Source organism: Sebastes umbrosus, chromosome 1 (genome assembly GCF_015220745.1).
Source record: "Sebastes umbrosus isolate fSebUmb1 chromosome 1, fSebUmb1.pri, whole genome shotgun sequence".
In the NCBI taxonomy this organism is placed as follows: Eukaryota; Metazoa; Chordata; class Actinopteri; order Perciformes; family Sebastidae; genus Sebastes; species Sebastes umbrosus.
The window spans coordinates 40,045,596-40,061,912 of NC_051269.1; the positions used below are offsets into that span (position 1 = coordinate 40,045,596).

The 16,317-nt window shown below is 39.0% G+C and overlaps 1 protein-coding gene across 1 annotated transcript in view; it reads left to right on the plus strand.

The window, feature by feature from the left end:
- The window catches only part of cntn4 (contactin 4), a 169,957-nt gene that overhangs the window by 50,455 nt on the left and 103,185 nt on the right, over positions 1-16,317 (plus strand). Inside the window, exons 3-4 of the mRNA XM_037782642.1 lie at positions 4,425-4,557; positions 12,770-12,945. Coding sequence (XP_037638570.1) covers positions 4,425-4,557; positions 12,770-12,945 — 309 coding nt within the window. The remainder of the gene's footprint in view (positions 1-4,424; positions 4,558-12,769; positions 12,946-16,317) is intronic.

The window sequence follows — 16,317 nt, forward strand, 5'->3', positions numbered from 1 at the left end:
ACCCCACACTAGAATTAGCATGGTGTTTGAATGCTTCTGGGGGATTGGAAGCATGATGCTGTAAACATGTGGAGTGTGCAGGGAGACATTTTTCTTGAATTAGATTACCTTTTGAGTAGTTCTTTGAATTATGCATTACCCTGTGCATGTCACACAGCTCCGCATAGATCCGTCACTACTTTCACAACACAATGCTGAAGTTTCCTGTTGCTTCAAAGTTTCTATTGTTGGAAGACAAAATTGCTGGTTGCTATCTCCATTGTGGAGGCAGTATATGCAAAAGACCTTTGCTCCACCACTGATTGTATTTGAATATAATCCAAGGCTTGATTTTTTTGTTTGGTGAATGTGGGCAGGTTGAAGTTTCAACCCGATGTAGGTGATAAAGCAAAGGTCAGAAGATGACGGAACTTAAATATCAACAAGGAACTTCATAGGTGTTGTCATTAGATGTTGAGAGTGCTTAGAGAGTTTGTCAATAGGAAACGGTGCTATATATGAAGAGTCAACGAAATCATTAGACCACTATTATCCAGAGGCTACAAATATCTACACTTTATTCAGAGGGCAGTTGTACAGTAGTAAAGATATTCTGCTCTAGTTAAAAGTGTATTAAGGATGTATTGTCAGACAAGCGATCAAGGTTGTCACCCCTAACGAAAAGAGGAGAAAAGCAAACGATGAGTAAATGTGTCTAAAGATGTCCTGATGAAATAAATTAGTTAGATATTTTCTACATTTAATTCTCCTTTTATTGCAAAAGTGCAGCGATTCAATTTCTTACACTTTTGCATTATTAAAATATTATACTGTATAAATTTTGCTTTAAAGGTGTAGTGTGTAGGATTGATGGCATCTAGCGGTGAGGTGGCAAGTATGCCAAGCATGTAGGAGAACAACGGCGGCCCACGCAAAAACGTGAATGGCCCTGTTGAGCCAGTGTTTGGTTTGTCCGTTCTGGGCTACTGGACGGCTCCACAAAGACGACACGCTCTGTATGTAGATATAAACAACTCTCTCTAAGGTAATGAAAAAACACCAACCAAATAATACATACTTATTACTTTATTCTAGGGCTGTCAATCGATTAAAATATTTAATCGCGATTAATCGCATGATTGTCCATAGTTAATCGTGATTAATCACAAACTAATCGCACGTTTTTTTCTGTTCAAAATGTACCTTAAAGGGAGATTTGTCAAATATGTAATACTCTTATCAACATGGGAGTGGGCAATATGCTGCTTTATCTAAATATATGTATTTATTTATTTTTGGAAATCAATTTACAACATAAAACAATGACAAATATTGTCCAGAAACCCTCACAGGTACTGCATTTAGAATAAAATATATCATGGTATCATCATAACATGGCAAACTGCAGCCCAACAGGCAACAACAGCTGTCAGTGTGTCAGTGTGCTGACTTGACTATGACTTGCCCCAAACTGCATGTGGTTATCATAAAGTGGGTATGTCTGTAAAGGGGAGACTCGTGGGTACCCATAGAACCCATTTTCATTCACATATCTTGAGGTCAGAGGTCAAGGGACCCCTTTGAAAATGGTCATGCCAGTTTTTCCTTGACAAAATTTAGCATAAATTTTGAACGTTATTTAACGTCCTTTGTGACAAGCTAGTATGACATGGTTGGTATCGATGGATTCCTTAGGTTTTTCTAGTTTCATATGATGCCAGTATCTTTAAAGTAACCTCTAGCTTTAAAACTGAGCCTGCTACAACCTCTGAAAGATCGATTGCATTAATGCATTAAAGAAATTAGTGGTGTTAAAACGAATTTGCCTAATCCCTAATATATTCTATTTCTGCCAATAGATCCCCCTAAATGCTACACACTGGCTCATTAAAAGAGGACCTATACAAATATATACACAACATTTAAAATATATGCAAAAATTATGCAATGGTGTTACCAAAAATAAATGAAAATGAAAAATGAAAATGAGGAGAGGTACTCATGAGAATGAAATGAATCATCTTAAGTTCTGATATATACTGTGGAGCTCTGCAGATTGAGGTGTATTTTATTTTCCTGAGGAACACTCAATAAAGCTGCAGTGTGAGACTGATCTCAGAGGCCTCCTGAAACACGTCCTGCAGCCTGTTCTGTCTGGACATGCAGTGCTATGGTGCACAAGGAGGAAACAGTACAGCTGGTTGTTCTGTACCTACAACATAGTTTAAATGTAAATCTAACAGCAGTCCAATACTACCTGAAGTCCTCCTCCTGTCACAGCTCAGATTACTTTACTAAGACTTCATGAAGCCATATTCTGCACCACTTGGACGAGCATGGAAACTCAATAAGGAAGTGGGGGGAAAAAAAGACTTGACTTCCTGATAATATATTAATGACATCATCCGGTCTTTACTCCCACACTCCACACTTTTAGACCGTGATTCAGCTGCACTGTATGAAGGCTCCGGAGCTCATTAGCCACATCATCACTTCTCATCTTCTGCTGTAGATTGAGACCTAATCTGTACCCCATGTCACTACATGTTACATGATTTTCTCATTTCTGTACTTTACTGCTTTTGCACTTAGATACTAAACTGCATTTCGTTGTCTCGGTTCTAACTGCTGAAACATACATGGTATATACATTAATTATATTCCCCACAGTAAAAGTACGCTCACATTACGTGCCCCGTCTCCCGTTCTCTTCTATTGAAGCTGACACATAGTCGTTTTCTTTTTTATTATCTTAGAACAGTTGTTTTTCCTTCTCTTACTTTCTCTTTTCATAAATAATAATGATATATTAATCTTCCTTCTTACACACACACATTTATTTACTAGGGCTGTCAATCGATTCAAATATTTAATCGCTATTAATCACGAGTGTCCATAGTTAATCATGATTAATCACAAATTAATCACATGTTTTTTATCTGTTCAAATTGTACCTTAAAGGGAGATTTGTCAAGTATTTAATACTCTTATCAACATGGGAGTGGGCAATATGCTGCTTTATGCAAATGTATGTTTATTTTTATTATTGGAAATCAATTAACAACACTTGCTGACTTGACTATGATTTGCCCCAAACTGCATGTGATTATCATAAAGTGGGCATGTCTGTAAAGGGGAGACTCCTGGGTACCCATAGAACCCATTTTCATTCACATGTTTTGAGGTCAGAGGTCAAGGGACCCCTTTGAAAATGGCCACGACAGTTTTTCCTCGCCAAAATTTAGCACAAGTTTGGAGCGTTATTTAGCTCGAACTTATTAGATAAGCGATTAGCGCTCTTCGTGACAAGCTAGTCTGACATGGTGCCCACTACAACCTAAAAATCGCGAGTTGCTTTAGTGTGTAAAAGAAATTAGTGACATTAAAACAAATTTGCGTTAATGTGTTATTATCACGTTAACTCTGACAGCCCTATTTACACAATAATCAAAAAAAAAGACGTTTGGAGTATTTTACATTTTTTACCACTGACAGCATCGGTGCAAAAAAAAAAAAAAAAAAATCAAAGTTAAATAGTTTAATATTTTCTTTTCCAAAAATGTTTTAAATTCCACTATGAAGCTCCCTCAAGTACTGAACCATCAACACAGATGTTCAGTAATAAACAGGAATGGGCCCCACACTTCTAAAGGGAAACATGCTTTTTAAAGTAAAATTGATTTTGGTTTATATATTTCTTCTAATTAGTCTTCTTCTACTTCTTCTTTTTTTTCAACATTTCAGATTGGCAAAGTAAAATCCAAGATCTATGTTTACTTTCAACTGGATAAAACTATCAATGCAAGAGAAGACCAATTAACATAAATAAAAAAAACAGACTCATGTCAGTAAATCTGGATTCTGGTCGCTTCAACTTTGAAGAATAAGAGCAATTAAGCTGCGGCAAAGAGAAAATAGTGATTAAGTCCGTTCATTTTCCTTATCTTTAAAGCGTCATTGATACTTTCTAAAGCCATGCACGAGAAGCACACTGCGTTAATGGTGCCTTAATGGAGTAACTGAGACTTCTGTTGTGTCATTTACAACAAAGAGCTCTAACCACATGAAAGCAGCTGATTACACCTCCGCGTGGACACACAATCTCTGGGCAAATAAATAAATAAATGAACAAATAAAAGCAGGTTGACAGAAGTAAATGAAGGCATTTTTCCAGACAATTGTTCAACATAAATCAGGCTCTATATCCTATTACCACCTAAATAGCTGTTGAAGACACGTCTCACCTCAAATCATTCTTCTCGGTGCCGTGGCGTCGTGACAGGCGGCTCAAATTGATATGTTTTGTCTGCTTGTGGTTTTGTCCTTGTAAGCACTTAAAGCAGCATCAACCTGTTTCTGCCACTCACTAATTGGCTTTTCTTTTTCTTCTAACAAACAGGCCAGTGTCTAAATTTAAAATGTTGTCTTTCCTTGTTGTCCTACAGAGAGCAGTGTCCTGCAGAGTCCTGTCTTCTCCAAGCAGCCCGGCAGCATTGTGTATCCTGTGGAGACTGTGGAGAAGAACAGGGAGGTTGTGTTCAGCTGCGAAGCCCAGGGAAGCCCGCCACCCATCTACCGGTGAGTTAGCGACTGCAGGGCGTCATCTGTCCCCCTCCGCACATTGTTCCTCCCCGTCGATGCCACTCGCTTTTGTACCGCTGACAATGTCAACATCCTTCATTTTTAGACAACGCATCACTGGCAGATGTCTCCATCTTGTCCTAAACAATCCCTCTTCACATGTTGGCAGCTCTGAGTACCAAGAAGAGTGAACGGTTGGAAAACCAAAATACCCATAAATCCTGTAACATAATGTAGCATAATTATTTCCAACTCAACCAATATGTGATTCTTCATAAACTAAAAGACTGATTAACCGCTTTGCGTGGGCAAAGACTCACCCACGTCCATTAACCAACAGCACCTGAGTGCAGTGGTGGAAGACGTATTCAGATGCTTTTCTTAAGTAGCAATAGAATAAAAAACAGAAAAGTAAGTTATTTCGAGCGGCACATTAAAGTATAAGCAGTACTTAAAATGTTCTAGCTTTTCAAGGTAAAACAAATTCTAGCTACTTAAACGGCAACAAACAACTTGAAGGATAAGTCTGGTAATTATTCTATATCTTTATTGTTTTCAACAAATCCCATTAAATGTCAAAACCAACAATGAGTTGATCCTACTGGTAAGTATTTTATACAAAGCCTGATATATCTTATTCCTCTGTTAAGAAGATTATTATGAAGATAATAAGGAACACACGTTAGTTTGTTTTACATCAGTACATTTAGTGACAGTATTAAGCATGGGATGTCCAATTAACATCCTTTTTTTTTATCTCAGGGACACAGTTATAGCTAAGCATTTAGACATGTTTGTGGTGTGTTTGTAACCCACTGGAAAACAAAAACAATTATTACTATTTACTACTTACTATTCCCCTTCCGTAATAATTCCTTTTATTTGATTAATTTTATTCTGTATTTAATTTAATTTTAGCTCAGAGGTATAATTTTGCATCAGTAAGTGTTCTATTGGAAGAAACTTGACAACAAATAGGCTTATTGGTTCAAGGTGAAATACAAGTCCCGTCTTCTTCACTCAGGCTAGGGTGTGACGGACTGACGGACAGCAGAGACGCTGAAACTATGGAGTGATATTACATACCGTTATGTTACTTGTACCTAATGTAAAAACTATTCGAGCAAGTAAGAGTTTAGTAAATTATTGCAGCATTCCTGAGGACATCAGATCTTCATTTTATTCTTTTCTTTTATATTTCATCCATCCATCCATCTGCAACCGCTTATCCCGTTAGGGGTCACTGGAGCCGATCCCAGCCGACATTGGGCGGAGGCGGGGTACACCCTGGACAGGTCGCCAGTCCATCGCAGGGCTGACACATATAGACAGACAACCATTCACACTAACACCTAGGGGCAATTTAGCGTCAACAATTAACCAACCTGCATGTCTTTGGACTGTGGGAGGAAACCGGAGTACCCGGAGAAAACCCACGCTAACACGGGGAGAACATGCAAACTCCACACAGAAGCCAGATTCAAACCTACAACCCCCTAGCTGTGAGGCGCCTGTGCTAAACACTTCACCACCGTGCAGCCCTATATTTCATTATATTTTCTTATTTCTCTAATGATAGAGGCGAATGGGGATATCTCTGTGTATTATGAGTATGCGTGTCTGTGTTATTTATGTTGTGAGAACAGAGAAAGGAATTATTTAGCTGAATTCCATTGGCTATGAAACCAGCTTGATGCTGTACGTCACTGTGCTGCTGTCATGCATAAGCGCCGGGTGTCAGTATTGTGACAAGGGAATTCATGTTCACATTATCTGACTTACGTTATTCAAATGTAGTGAGCATTTAATGTTTAAACTAAATTGTCATTTAAGTTTTGTTTACACTTGTTCTCAGTGGGCAAGTTTGAGATGCTTCTTGCCACTTTAGTCCCATTTCTGGATTCAGGCTTTTAAAACTGGTAAGGTAGACTAACGGTGTTCCGTACATGTTTCGCCCTTCAGCGCCACGCCAGGGAGCACTCCTCTGTTGTTAAGTGCTCATTCTCCAGGGGAATATCTAAGAGACAGTCTACACTTTGATTGAAATCTTTTGGACCAATAGTGTTTGAGAAAATTGGGGAAAAGTAAGGCATCCGACTTGTGATAGCATAATAATCATTTCATACAGACTACAGTACTGTGAGAAGCATAACTTAAGTTGAAATGTAAGTTTTCGCTGCTCTAGTCATCTCCCCTCTTAAGCTGCAGTGGGGACTGGAGCTTCCCCTCCGGGCTCACCTTGCAAACTTACTGAAATCTCACAGGAACAAATGGCGTGGAGATCTCTTGCTTTGTCGGGAATGAAAGAGGGGAAACTGAAGATGACACACACATAAATGTTATGCACGACCTGGTCATCGAAAAAATGTTATCGACACTGAACATCATGTTAGTGTACAGAATAAAGTTAGCGTATATCATATTTATTTATTTTTGTTTGTTTTATCTATTTCACGTAAAAGTAGACATGAAACCTAGAATGGGTTAAAGGGTTGTCAAAGTTGCACAGTCTTCTTCTAATTCTTGATAGTATAGTGAATACAGAGTAATTACAGAATTATGGATTTGCCGCTTTCTCGTGTGATTCAAACTACAACGATGAACCGTACAACAGAGATCACATTATTGTTCTTCTGATCTCAGACAGTTTAATCCATACATGACACGTCTGTTCTAAAACTGGGAACCAGAAAGTTTCTAATCTTGCAAAGCCTGAAGCTGCCAGTGAATTAGACTCAGAAAGTGTTTGGAGCTCGTAGAGCTTGCTCTTTCAAATGTGCTTCACTTCATTGTAGTAATGAAGCAGAGAAAGTGTCCTTTAATATCGTGCTGCTGGGTATTGTCATTGTGTCTTCAGATTCAGTCTTCTTGCATTCATCCTGAATGAAACTTCTTGAGGATTTGTCTCTTGATGCAGCAACAAGAGAGTCTTGGCTCTGTTGTTTCTAGCTTTAAAAAAGACTTGTTCATCAGCCTTAGCTGATCAGATCATAGGAATGTGTTACATGAATTCTATTTTGTGGCGGATTTTCCCTTCAACCCCCTGCTGGAAACATCTCGCCTATCTGTAGCCTAGGAATGCCTGTTAAGCTTTACATGCAGCACATACATCTTTTTTTTCTGCTGCAGAGTTCAAAGAGCAGCTGTTTTTTCTCCTCTTTATTTCCCCCTTGCATGGACCATTAGTCTATTGAAAGAGGGTTGTGTTGTGTTGCAGCATCCCTGGCAAGTAAAAGTTCAAATCAATCATGTTTGCTTGCTGAAATTGCTGGGGTGAGATTTGGAAGGATTGGTACATTTAATACTTGGGATTGAGCCAGCTTAGAGGATGACCCAATCAGCTGTTTCCTGTCAAGGTCGCTATGCGGTCCTGTCAGAGCGGCCGCCGCCTTCTAGAGATGAGTTGGGACGAGCGGACAACAACTAGATCATGTTCAAAGTTCATTAACTGCGCGGCCGTGAACTGTGACAGCTTGAGCTGCAGTGTTTACATTTAATGCAACAAGCGAATGTACAGTATGTGATCACTATTGTCTGCACTAAACCTGAACAAAGAGAAACAAAAGATATTTTCTTATTTTAAAAAGGAGGAAATGATGGGTAGGTTGTGGCTGAAAAAGATCTAATTCCAGGCACTCAAGTGAATGAAGAGAGAGAGATTTGAGAAGATTGATATCACACTATTATCTGTCTGTTAGAAATAAACCTACAAATGTGAAAATAACTCTGCAACACTAGCTGACCAACTGTGAGAATCCTATTTATTTCACCAACACCTTTATACAGTATTCTACAAGAAGGCTGAATAGTTATCAGTTATCTAAAGAGAGTTTAGGGTGACACACGGCGAATCTCTAGATGAGACGCCCACAGCTGAGCCGCGCTGCTCGCGGTCCATGTGTCTTCTATACAGTACTGGCCCAACAGCATCTACGCTGTATATATTCAAACTCTTTCTTCATGTGGGTTAAGTAAAAGGTTATGTCAGCTTTTGGTGTCTTCAAAGATGTAAATTTGTTTAAATGTAATGTAATTTGTCTTTATTACTGAGATCCAGGCGGCTCGACAGTCAGCTACAGTCACTCACAACTCAAAACAACAGCATGGCTGTTACTATTAACTCTGAATGAATCACATTACATTTACACTACGGGGCAGGCTACTCCTCCCAAAACACATGGAGGCCTATACCTCATTTTCAATCTTATTTGGAGCCAATAAATACATCTGTTTTTAAAAAAATATATTTATATATTTTTAATTGAATAGAAAGAAAAGAGGTAGAATCATGTTTTGAGTGGAGTATCGCTTTTAAATTGTGTAACCATGTGGTATAATACTGTCAACTCAAAGACCAAAAAAAATACAGTGATATAGATTGTAGGTCATTTCGCCCACCCCTCTGAGAGCTAGACACATAGATGGCCAGCCTCCAACACAGAGACTTCAAAATAAAAGTATAGCAGCAGAGTAACAGCACAGAGTATTTAATACTGTTACAAAATGACAAAACATTTCTAAAATAACTGTAAAAACTGCTATAAACCCTCTGCTGCTGTGATATGTTTTTGCTCTGATTGTTTAATTTCGTTAAAACAATAACTTTTTTATTTTCATGTCTCTATGTTGAAAATGCAGCATCCTTTCAAGGCTGGCCGTCTATGTGTCTAGCTCTCATTGGATAAGTGAAAAAGATTCAGCCCGCCTTATAGCGTGTGTGTATATATTCAGTATATATATGTGGATTTATTTTATACATTCTGTGAATGAAAAATCTAAAATACAAAATGATGATATACAGCTCATAATGTGTCTCAACATTAGTTACTTGCAAACAGACAACACTAAAACACTACATACAGTAAAATAACTACACAATTGAGCAAAATATAATTAATTATAGACAAGACTGTCCACTTAATATCTGCTTTTAGGATGGGTAGAGGTCAAGTTCTTCTATCAGGTCTGAGTGACTTGTGGTTTGAGGCTGTAGATGCAGTACGTCTCTCATCGCTTGAGGCGTTTAACTCTGTGAAGTCGCTGCCATGCTGGGCCGCCCAGATAGTTGCAGGCCATTGGACAAGCAGAGTTGCCAGTGCAAATAGCGTAGCGGTGTTCAGACACCTTGTCCTTCAGTCTTGCTTTAGTTTGATCTAGACAGCCGCGAGGAATCCAGCTTGTAGACCACATGGGTGGTGTCACAGTTCACAAAACCTAGAGTTGTCCTGTGAAGAAGATCCTCAAAAACACTGATATTTTTAAACAAGTTTTTACTGCAATTTTACTACATTTTATAGCACAGAAGCAGTTACTTGCCAGCTCTGAAACTGGAGAGCAAACTTTCCCTTGAAAATGGCAATATGGTGCCTGGAATACATGTTTTATGCCACAACCTATCCATGGATAAGGCATTTTTTTACTCTTTAAAAGTGATTTATTATCCTCTCCAAGAGCACCAGTAGTCGTCGGGAACACTACATATATATTTATTTTATAATGCACTATATGTACAGTAAGTAGGGCAGTCCTTGACCAAAGAAATGCAGTCGACTAACACTCAAACGTGACTTTAATGTAAACAAACATGGCGAATGACAGGCAGGAAGAATTAGCGATGATTTTGTACTAGTTTGTACTGAAAGTTCATGAAGGATGGAGTCATGGAGACATGTTGAATAAACACTTGTGTTGTTGCCACAAATCAACAAGTTGGTCCTCATTTCTGAGCCCATCTTACTGCTACTTTTATGCCCTACACTAGAGGCGTCTTTATTTTATAACGCACTATATGCACAGTAACTATTATGTATTTGAATTTAGAATGAAACTGAAAATGAACTTGAACTGTAATGTAATGTGAATTGTAGTAGTTACAAAATATTTTTTTTCTCAACACATCAAAACACCAGGCTTAAGAAAAGGAACAGACCGCCTAACACTAACAGCCTCATAAGCCAGATGGTGTGGTATTATGCCACTGTGTACACGGCCTGTTGTTACATGATTGCATAAAGCATGTGCCTAACAAATGGGACTGCTGTTGTGGCCTGCTTGCCAGCATAAATCATTGTAAATGGAATTATTAAATAATCTAGTTTATATGTGCTTGATGTAATCTGTTGCTCCATAGGAGGAGGATATGGGCATGACAGTCACTGGATTCACAGTTCTCCCTCATGCTGCTTTCTATCACTGTTCCTGAACTGGTCTCAATTTATCCGTACTTAGAATGTGCTCGAGTTTCCCACAAATTAGAGTATCTGTCACTTAGTGGCTTTAAAGTTGTTATCTAATTGGCTTAAAGTGACAAGAGCTGTCATAGGGCAATCAATTTGTCACAACAGAACATTGGCAGCTCCTGGTGGGCAATTATCTTTAACTACCACTATGTTTAACTACCTCACACATGCACGATATAGTACATTAAGGGATTCACAATATCGTCCTCCAGTCTTTTCAACATGGGACGTGATTAGTCACTCGGATACATCAAAACATTTTCCAGGCTCAATTAGCTATCCGGTCTAATGTTTTATAAAGAGGCGGATAAAGCATCCAATCGACAACTGTCAGAGAAAATCTTTTGCAACATTTGGTTTTCAAGCTGTCGCCCGATTAAGCCGTTTCAATGTGGGTACAATGCCGCCGAGTCTCTCTGAGCAATTATGAAAAGGCTGCTTTCATATTTGATGGGATCTCTTTTCAGACGCAGAGGAAGCAGCAATCTGAGCCTGATGCTGAGGTTATCCTCTCCTGTCCGCTATGCTTTTTTCCTCCAAGTCAAAGGTGTTACTTGCCTGTAGGATATTTATGTTGATTTCTGTTTGTTCCACCTCAGCTGCAAATGAATCGCTGCTGTAGTCCTGTGAGACCGCAGCCACCACCCCCCCTCAGGCTCTTCTCTATTGTGTGTAGTAATAAGGCTCTTGAGAGCGTGCACTTACTTATGACTGAACCGGAGAAGGGCCATGAAAGACCATTGTGCTACACACTTTGTCTATTAAAAGAAAAAAAAAATCTGTAGAGGCGCTTTGTGAGTGCTGCAATGCCCCGGCCCACAAATGTTCTGCTGTTTGTGAGACGTTTCAGTGCGGGTAGGCGGGTAAGCAACACAGTCTGACATTGTTTTTCATGTAATCAGCTCCTACTTGTGTATTACATGATGATCCTGTACCGACTCCAGTGGCCAACGCACCAAACACAGTTGGTTTTCTGCAACAAAATAAGCAAATGAGTTTATTCTATAGGGTATATTATCCTATAAAAGATGTAATATAGCAAGAAAATACCACGCTGATAACGCAGCACCACTGTCAGTGTTTCCTCAAAAAGGTTCTTATGCCTCAAAGGCACCAAATTGGCACACCAAGGAGAGTTAGAGCACTGCATAAAAACAGCTTTGCACAACTTCTGTCTACTGTACAAAAGGGCTTTAGTAAAGCCTCTTTTTCACATCAAAGCTGCTTTCTTTTACAAATATAACAATACGCTGTTTTCCCATCTGAACCTGAAATCATTCAGAGACAATTAGAAAATAAAAAGCAGAAGGAAATTTTCGAACTTTTCATTGAAGAAATAATCAGCTGCCTAAATCACCTTGGGTCCTAATCAAATCTTCATTGTCCATTTTCCAATAGCGCCTGAGCTTTCTTTTTTTTTTTTGGCTGAAGTTATGGCTTGAAATCATTTTTCTGAAATGACTGATTTTCCTCCCACCTGTGTTTTGTTCTAATAAGACGCATCTGTGTGGAGCGATTGAAGAATCTGTTGCCATTTTAAGTGAATTATCCCCTCCGTTGATCACCCCTAACACCAACGATTATCGTGTGGACTAGTCCAGAATGCACAAGTGTGAAGGCAAGGTTGCAGGCATTTGTTTTAATTGTCGCACCATGATGATTAAGCTGCATTTTTATGCGGTTTGACTGGGGTCTGGCAAGATGGATGGCCTGCAATGCTATCTATTCTCAGGGAGTCAAGTCCTTGGCACCACAGTGGTTCACTGCTGCTTAGATTAACACAAAGCTGGAGGGCATGATTTCTGGGCCCTCAACACCTTTTATTTCTTTCCTGTTAAAAAACAATCAAATACACAAGTCACGTTCCTCGTCTCGTAGTCTGGAATGCTTCCATCGCCCCAGTCTGCTCTGAACAATGTTTAACTTGTTAATTTACATGTTAATTTTCTCCATCTATTATTTTTTTTTAGGTGGAAACTGAATGGTACGGAAATCAGTCCCAAATCTGGATCTCACTACAGTCTTTCTGGAGGCAACCTCAGAATCAGCCATCTGAACAAAGACCAAGATGCTGGAACGTATCAGTGCCTCGCCTCCAACTCTTTCGGGACCATCGTCAGCCGAGAGGCCAGTCTAACCTTTGCATGTGAGTTTCTCTTTTTTTTTTTCCCTGTATCTCTCTCTGGGCAAACTTTAGTGGCTTCTGAGCTTCCGCTAAAAAAGAGGTGCGGCAGAAAAAAAGACACGCCGTCGGCACTTCAGGATACCGTGGTGGGTTCTGCTTGATAACATGACAAACATGGAAACATCTCTCTGGGGAAGTAGTAACTCCCTTTGTGTGCTGACTAGAGTTTACTCTAAGTCATCGCTGGAGATCAAACATAAACCTACAAACAATGAAACTCAAAGCAAGGCTTCTTTATGGGTAAATACTGCCAATAGTGCTGCTCTCTACTATTAAAGAACCAGTGGTGGAAGACACCAATGCACATTCAAATGTCTTAATTCAACTTATATATCAGATAACACAGTTGGTAGAGGCTTCTTACTGATATTTACAATGTAATATAACACAATGTTTATTGTCATCCACTGCAAAGAACAAAAGAGCACCAAACTAAAAAACAACAACATTCCAATATGCAAAGTCAGCACTATCAGTTTTGCAGATAAATGTTTTTTTAATGACTGTTTTTAATGATTTGCGACCATCATGATGATAGACTGTTAGACAGATGTTGATGAGACGAACTGACAGCCTCTGGACTTCATATTCCTGAAGCAGGAGGAAGTCAATAAGTGCCTACTGTATGTGCCAGTTATCGGACAGGCATAAATGATGACATTAACCGCGAGTGAGTGATCGCTTGCTCAGATTAGATTCGGAGGTTTAGCGTTTGGGGACAAGGCCACCAATATGTCTCAGGCCATTTGTTTGGTCCCCTGGACCAGTGAGAAGTCAATCTATGATCTGAGTCTGCTGGTGGATTTCCACTAAGATGGGATGACAGTTCCATCAATTGTTGGGCTCTGACCTTACCAGCCTTCAGTTGTTGTCACAGAGTCGGGGCATGCATGTATGACCGGGTGTCATCTATCTTCTTTATTACTCTTGGTATTGCTTAATTAACTCCACAGCATGATTGAATGGTGAAGGTTCAAGTGAATAATTTAAAGGGCAACTGGTATTATTGGAGAGTGTCATGTAATTCTTTATAGGAATTTAAGCGAACTAAAGTACGTGAGTTTTTCTCCTGCAGGGAGGCAGACTGAGATATTCTGCTCCTGTGACGCAGACTATCAGCCAAATACACTCCTTTGGGTGCATGTGGTGTTTCAGCACCTATCCTATTTCTCTCCAGTAAAGACCGTGACCTTTTGGTGGTAATTAGTTTTACGCGTAATTTGACTGTGATTTTGACACAAGACAGACATTGAACCTACTAACACCTCTAATAAGCCTAGCGGTAATGCTAGAGCCAAAAATGGGGTAATCATTTGGAACTATAAAACTGCTCATCTGCTGCACCTGAAAGGTCAAAAGTCAAAAAATGTAACGATTGTCAAATCTTTCTAAATTTGCACTTTCTTTAGAGCATCTTAGTTGATGGATTTCCTGGTGAAACAGGACTGGACATAATGCAGGGAGGAAGCATCTGAGAGTATACCGTTGAGAGAATTAAAGAAACTTGTGTTGGGTGTGACTGTTAAAATATGTGATAGTACCACTTTATTGGAGGGGATTTTGATTTACAATTATTCCTAAAAGTAATGTGTTTTTGATATAAAAACACAACAAAATATCAATGTTTTTGGCAGTTATTGTTAAAGGATAAGTTTGGTGGTATTCAATATTTTTTTTTTTTCTCAACAAATCTCATGAAAAGACCAAAATCAATGAGAAAATGTATTGTATCGTCTGTGTAGCCACTGTAACTAATTCCTCTCTGCCGTAGAGCTTCATTGTTATCCCAAAACTATTAAAATCACGTCAATGAGGCACAACGTTTATACTAGATGACATGTTTTTTTCATAAAAGAACATTGGCATTGTAGTTTATTTTGAGTCGATTCGTCCTGTTGCTTTGATTATCCACTATAGCAACAAACGTGTATTAATCCACGTCTCAAAACAGTCCCCAACAAATGCACTATTCACTTGTGTTTACTAAAAACTACAGTGCCCAGTTGTGATAGCAAATTACTGAGCTGAAGTATTACATGTGTGATCCGTTTTTAAAGATTTACATCTTCAGTAGGAGCCAATGGGGTTGGGGTTGGGGTTGGGGTTGGGGTGCCACAGGCAGGGTAGGGAAGTCGGAAAGTGTTTAGAGGTGGACTAACACAATGTTAGTTTTGGTCTTTTCATGGTATTTGTTCACAATAAGAAAAAAATAGGATAGCACCAGCCTTTATACCTATTCACAAAGTCATAAATCTTAGTAATGCTGATAGTGGAAGTTTAGATTTAACAGTAGGGAAAAGAAGTAATCCTTTATTTTAGTATTTCTTCAAACTTCACTATCATTGATCATTTTGCGTTATTACTAGGGCTGTCAAAGTTAACACGATAACGCGTTTACGCAAATTCGTTTTAACATCACTAATTTCTTTAACAAATTAACACAACTTGAACCTTGAATCCTAAAAAAATCCATCGGTACCAACCATGTCACACTAGCTTGTCACGAAGGAGACTAAATAACGCTCCAAACTTACGCTAAATTTTGACGAGGAAAAACTGTCATGTCCATTTTCAAAGGGGTCCCTTGACCTCTGACCTCAAGATATGTGAATGAAAATGGGTTCTATGGGTACCCACGAGTCTCCCCTTTACAGACATGCCCACTTTATGATAATCACATGCAGTTTGTGTCAAGTCATAGTCAAGTCAGCACACTGACACACTGACAGCTGTTGTTGCCTGTTGGGCTGCAGTTTGCCATGTTATGATTTGAGCATATTATTTTAAGGTAAACGCAGTACCTGTGAGGGTTTCTGGACAATATTTGTCATTGTTCTGTATTATTATAAATACATACAATTGTATAAGTTATATACTGTATACATACAATAAAGCAAATATATATATATTTTTAGCTTATAATACACACGTAGAGTAGATATTAACTGTTTGGGCCGTTTCCCTTCTTGCTACAGCAATAGTTTAAATAGATAGATGGAATAGATTCATTGTGAACCGTTCTGGTGGAGCGGGGAATCATTCGTTAATAATAGAGGCAGCCAGGTAGTGAGCGATCTCTTCCCTTTATGTGATACATCTCTCTCCTGTCACCTCCTACTGTATGAACAGCTACCTGACCACATGGCGAATGTTTCATCTGAAATGGCCAAAACAAGCAATACTTGAACAGATATGTAGTCTGACCCAGGATTAAATTTAATGCGACAGACTGTACAGCATCTACAGTTGTCTGTCTGTGTGTTTCTGCACAAATTGTACAGGAATCGTTGGAGACACACTGTATGATAGATGCTGCACATATTGTACACTATA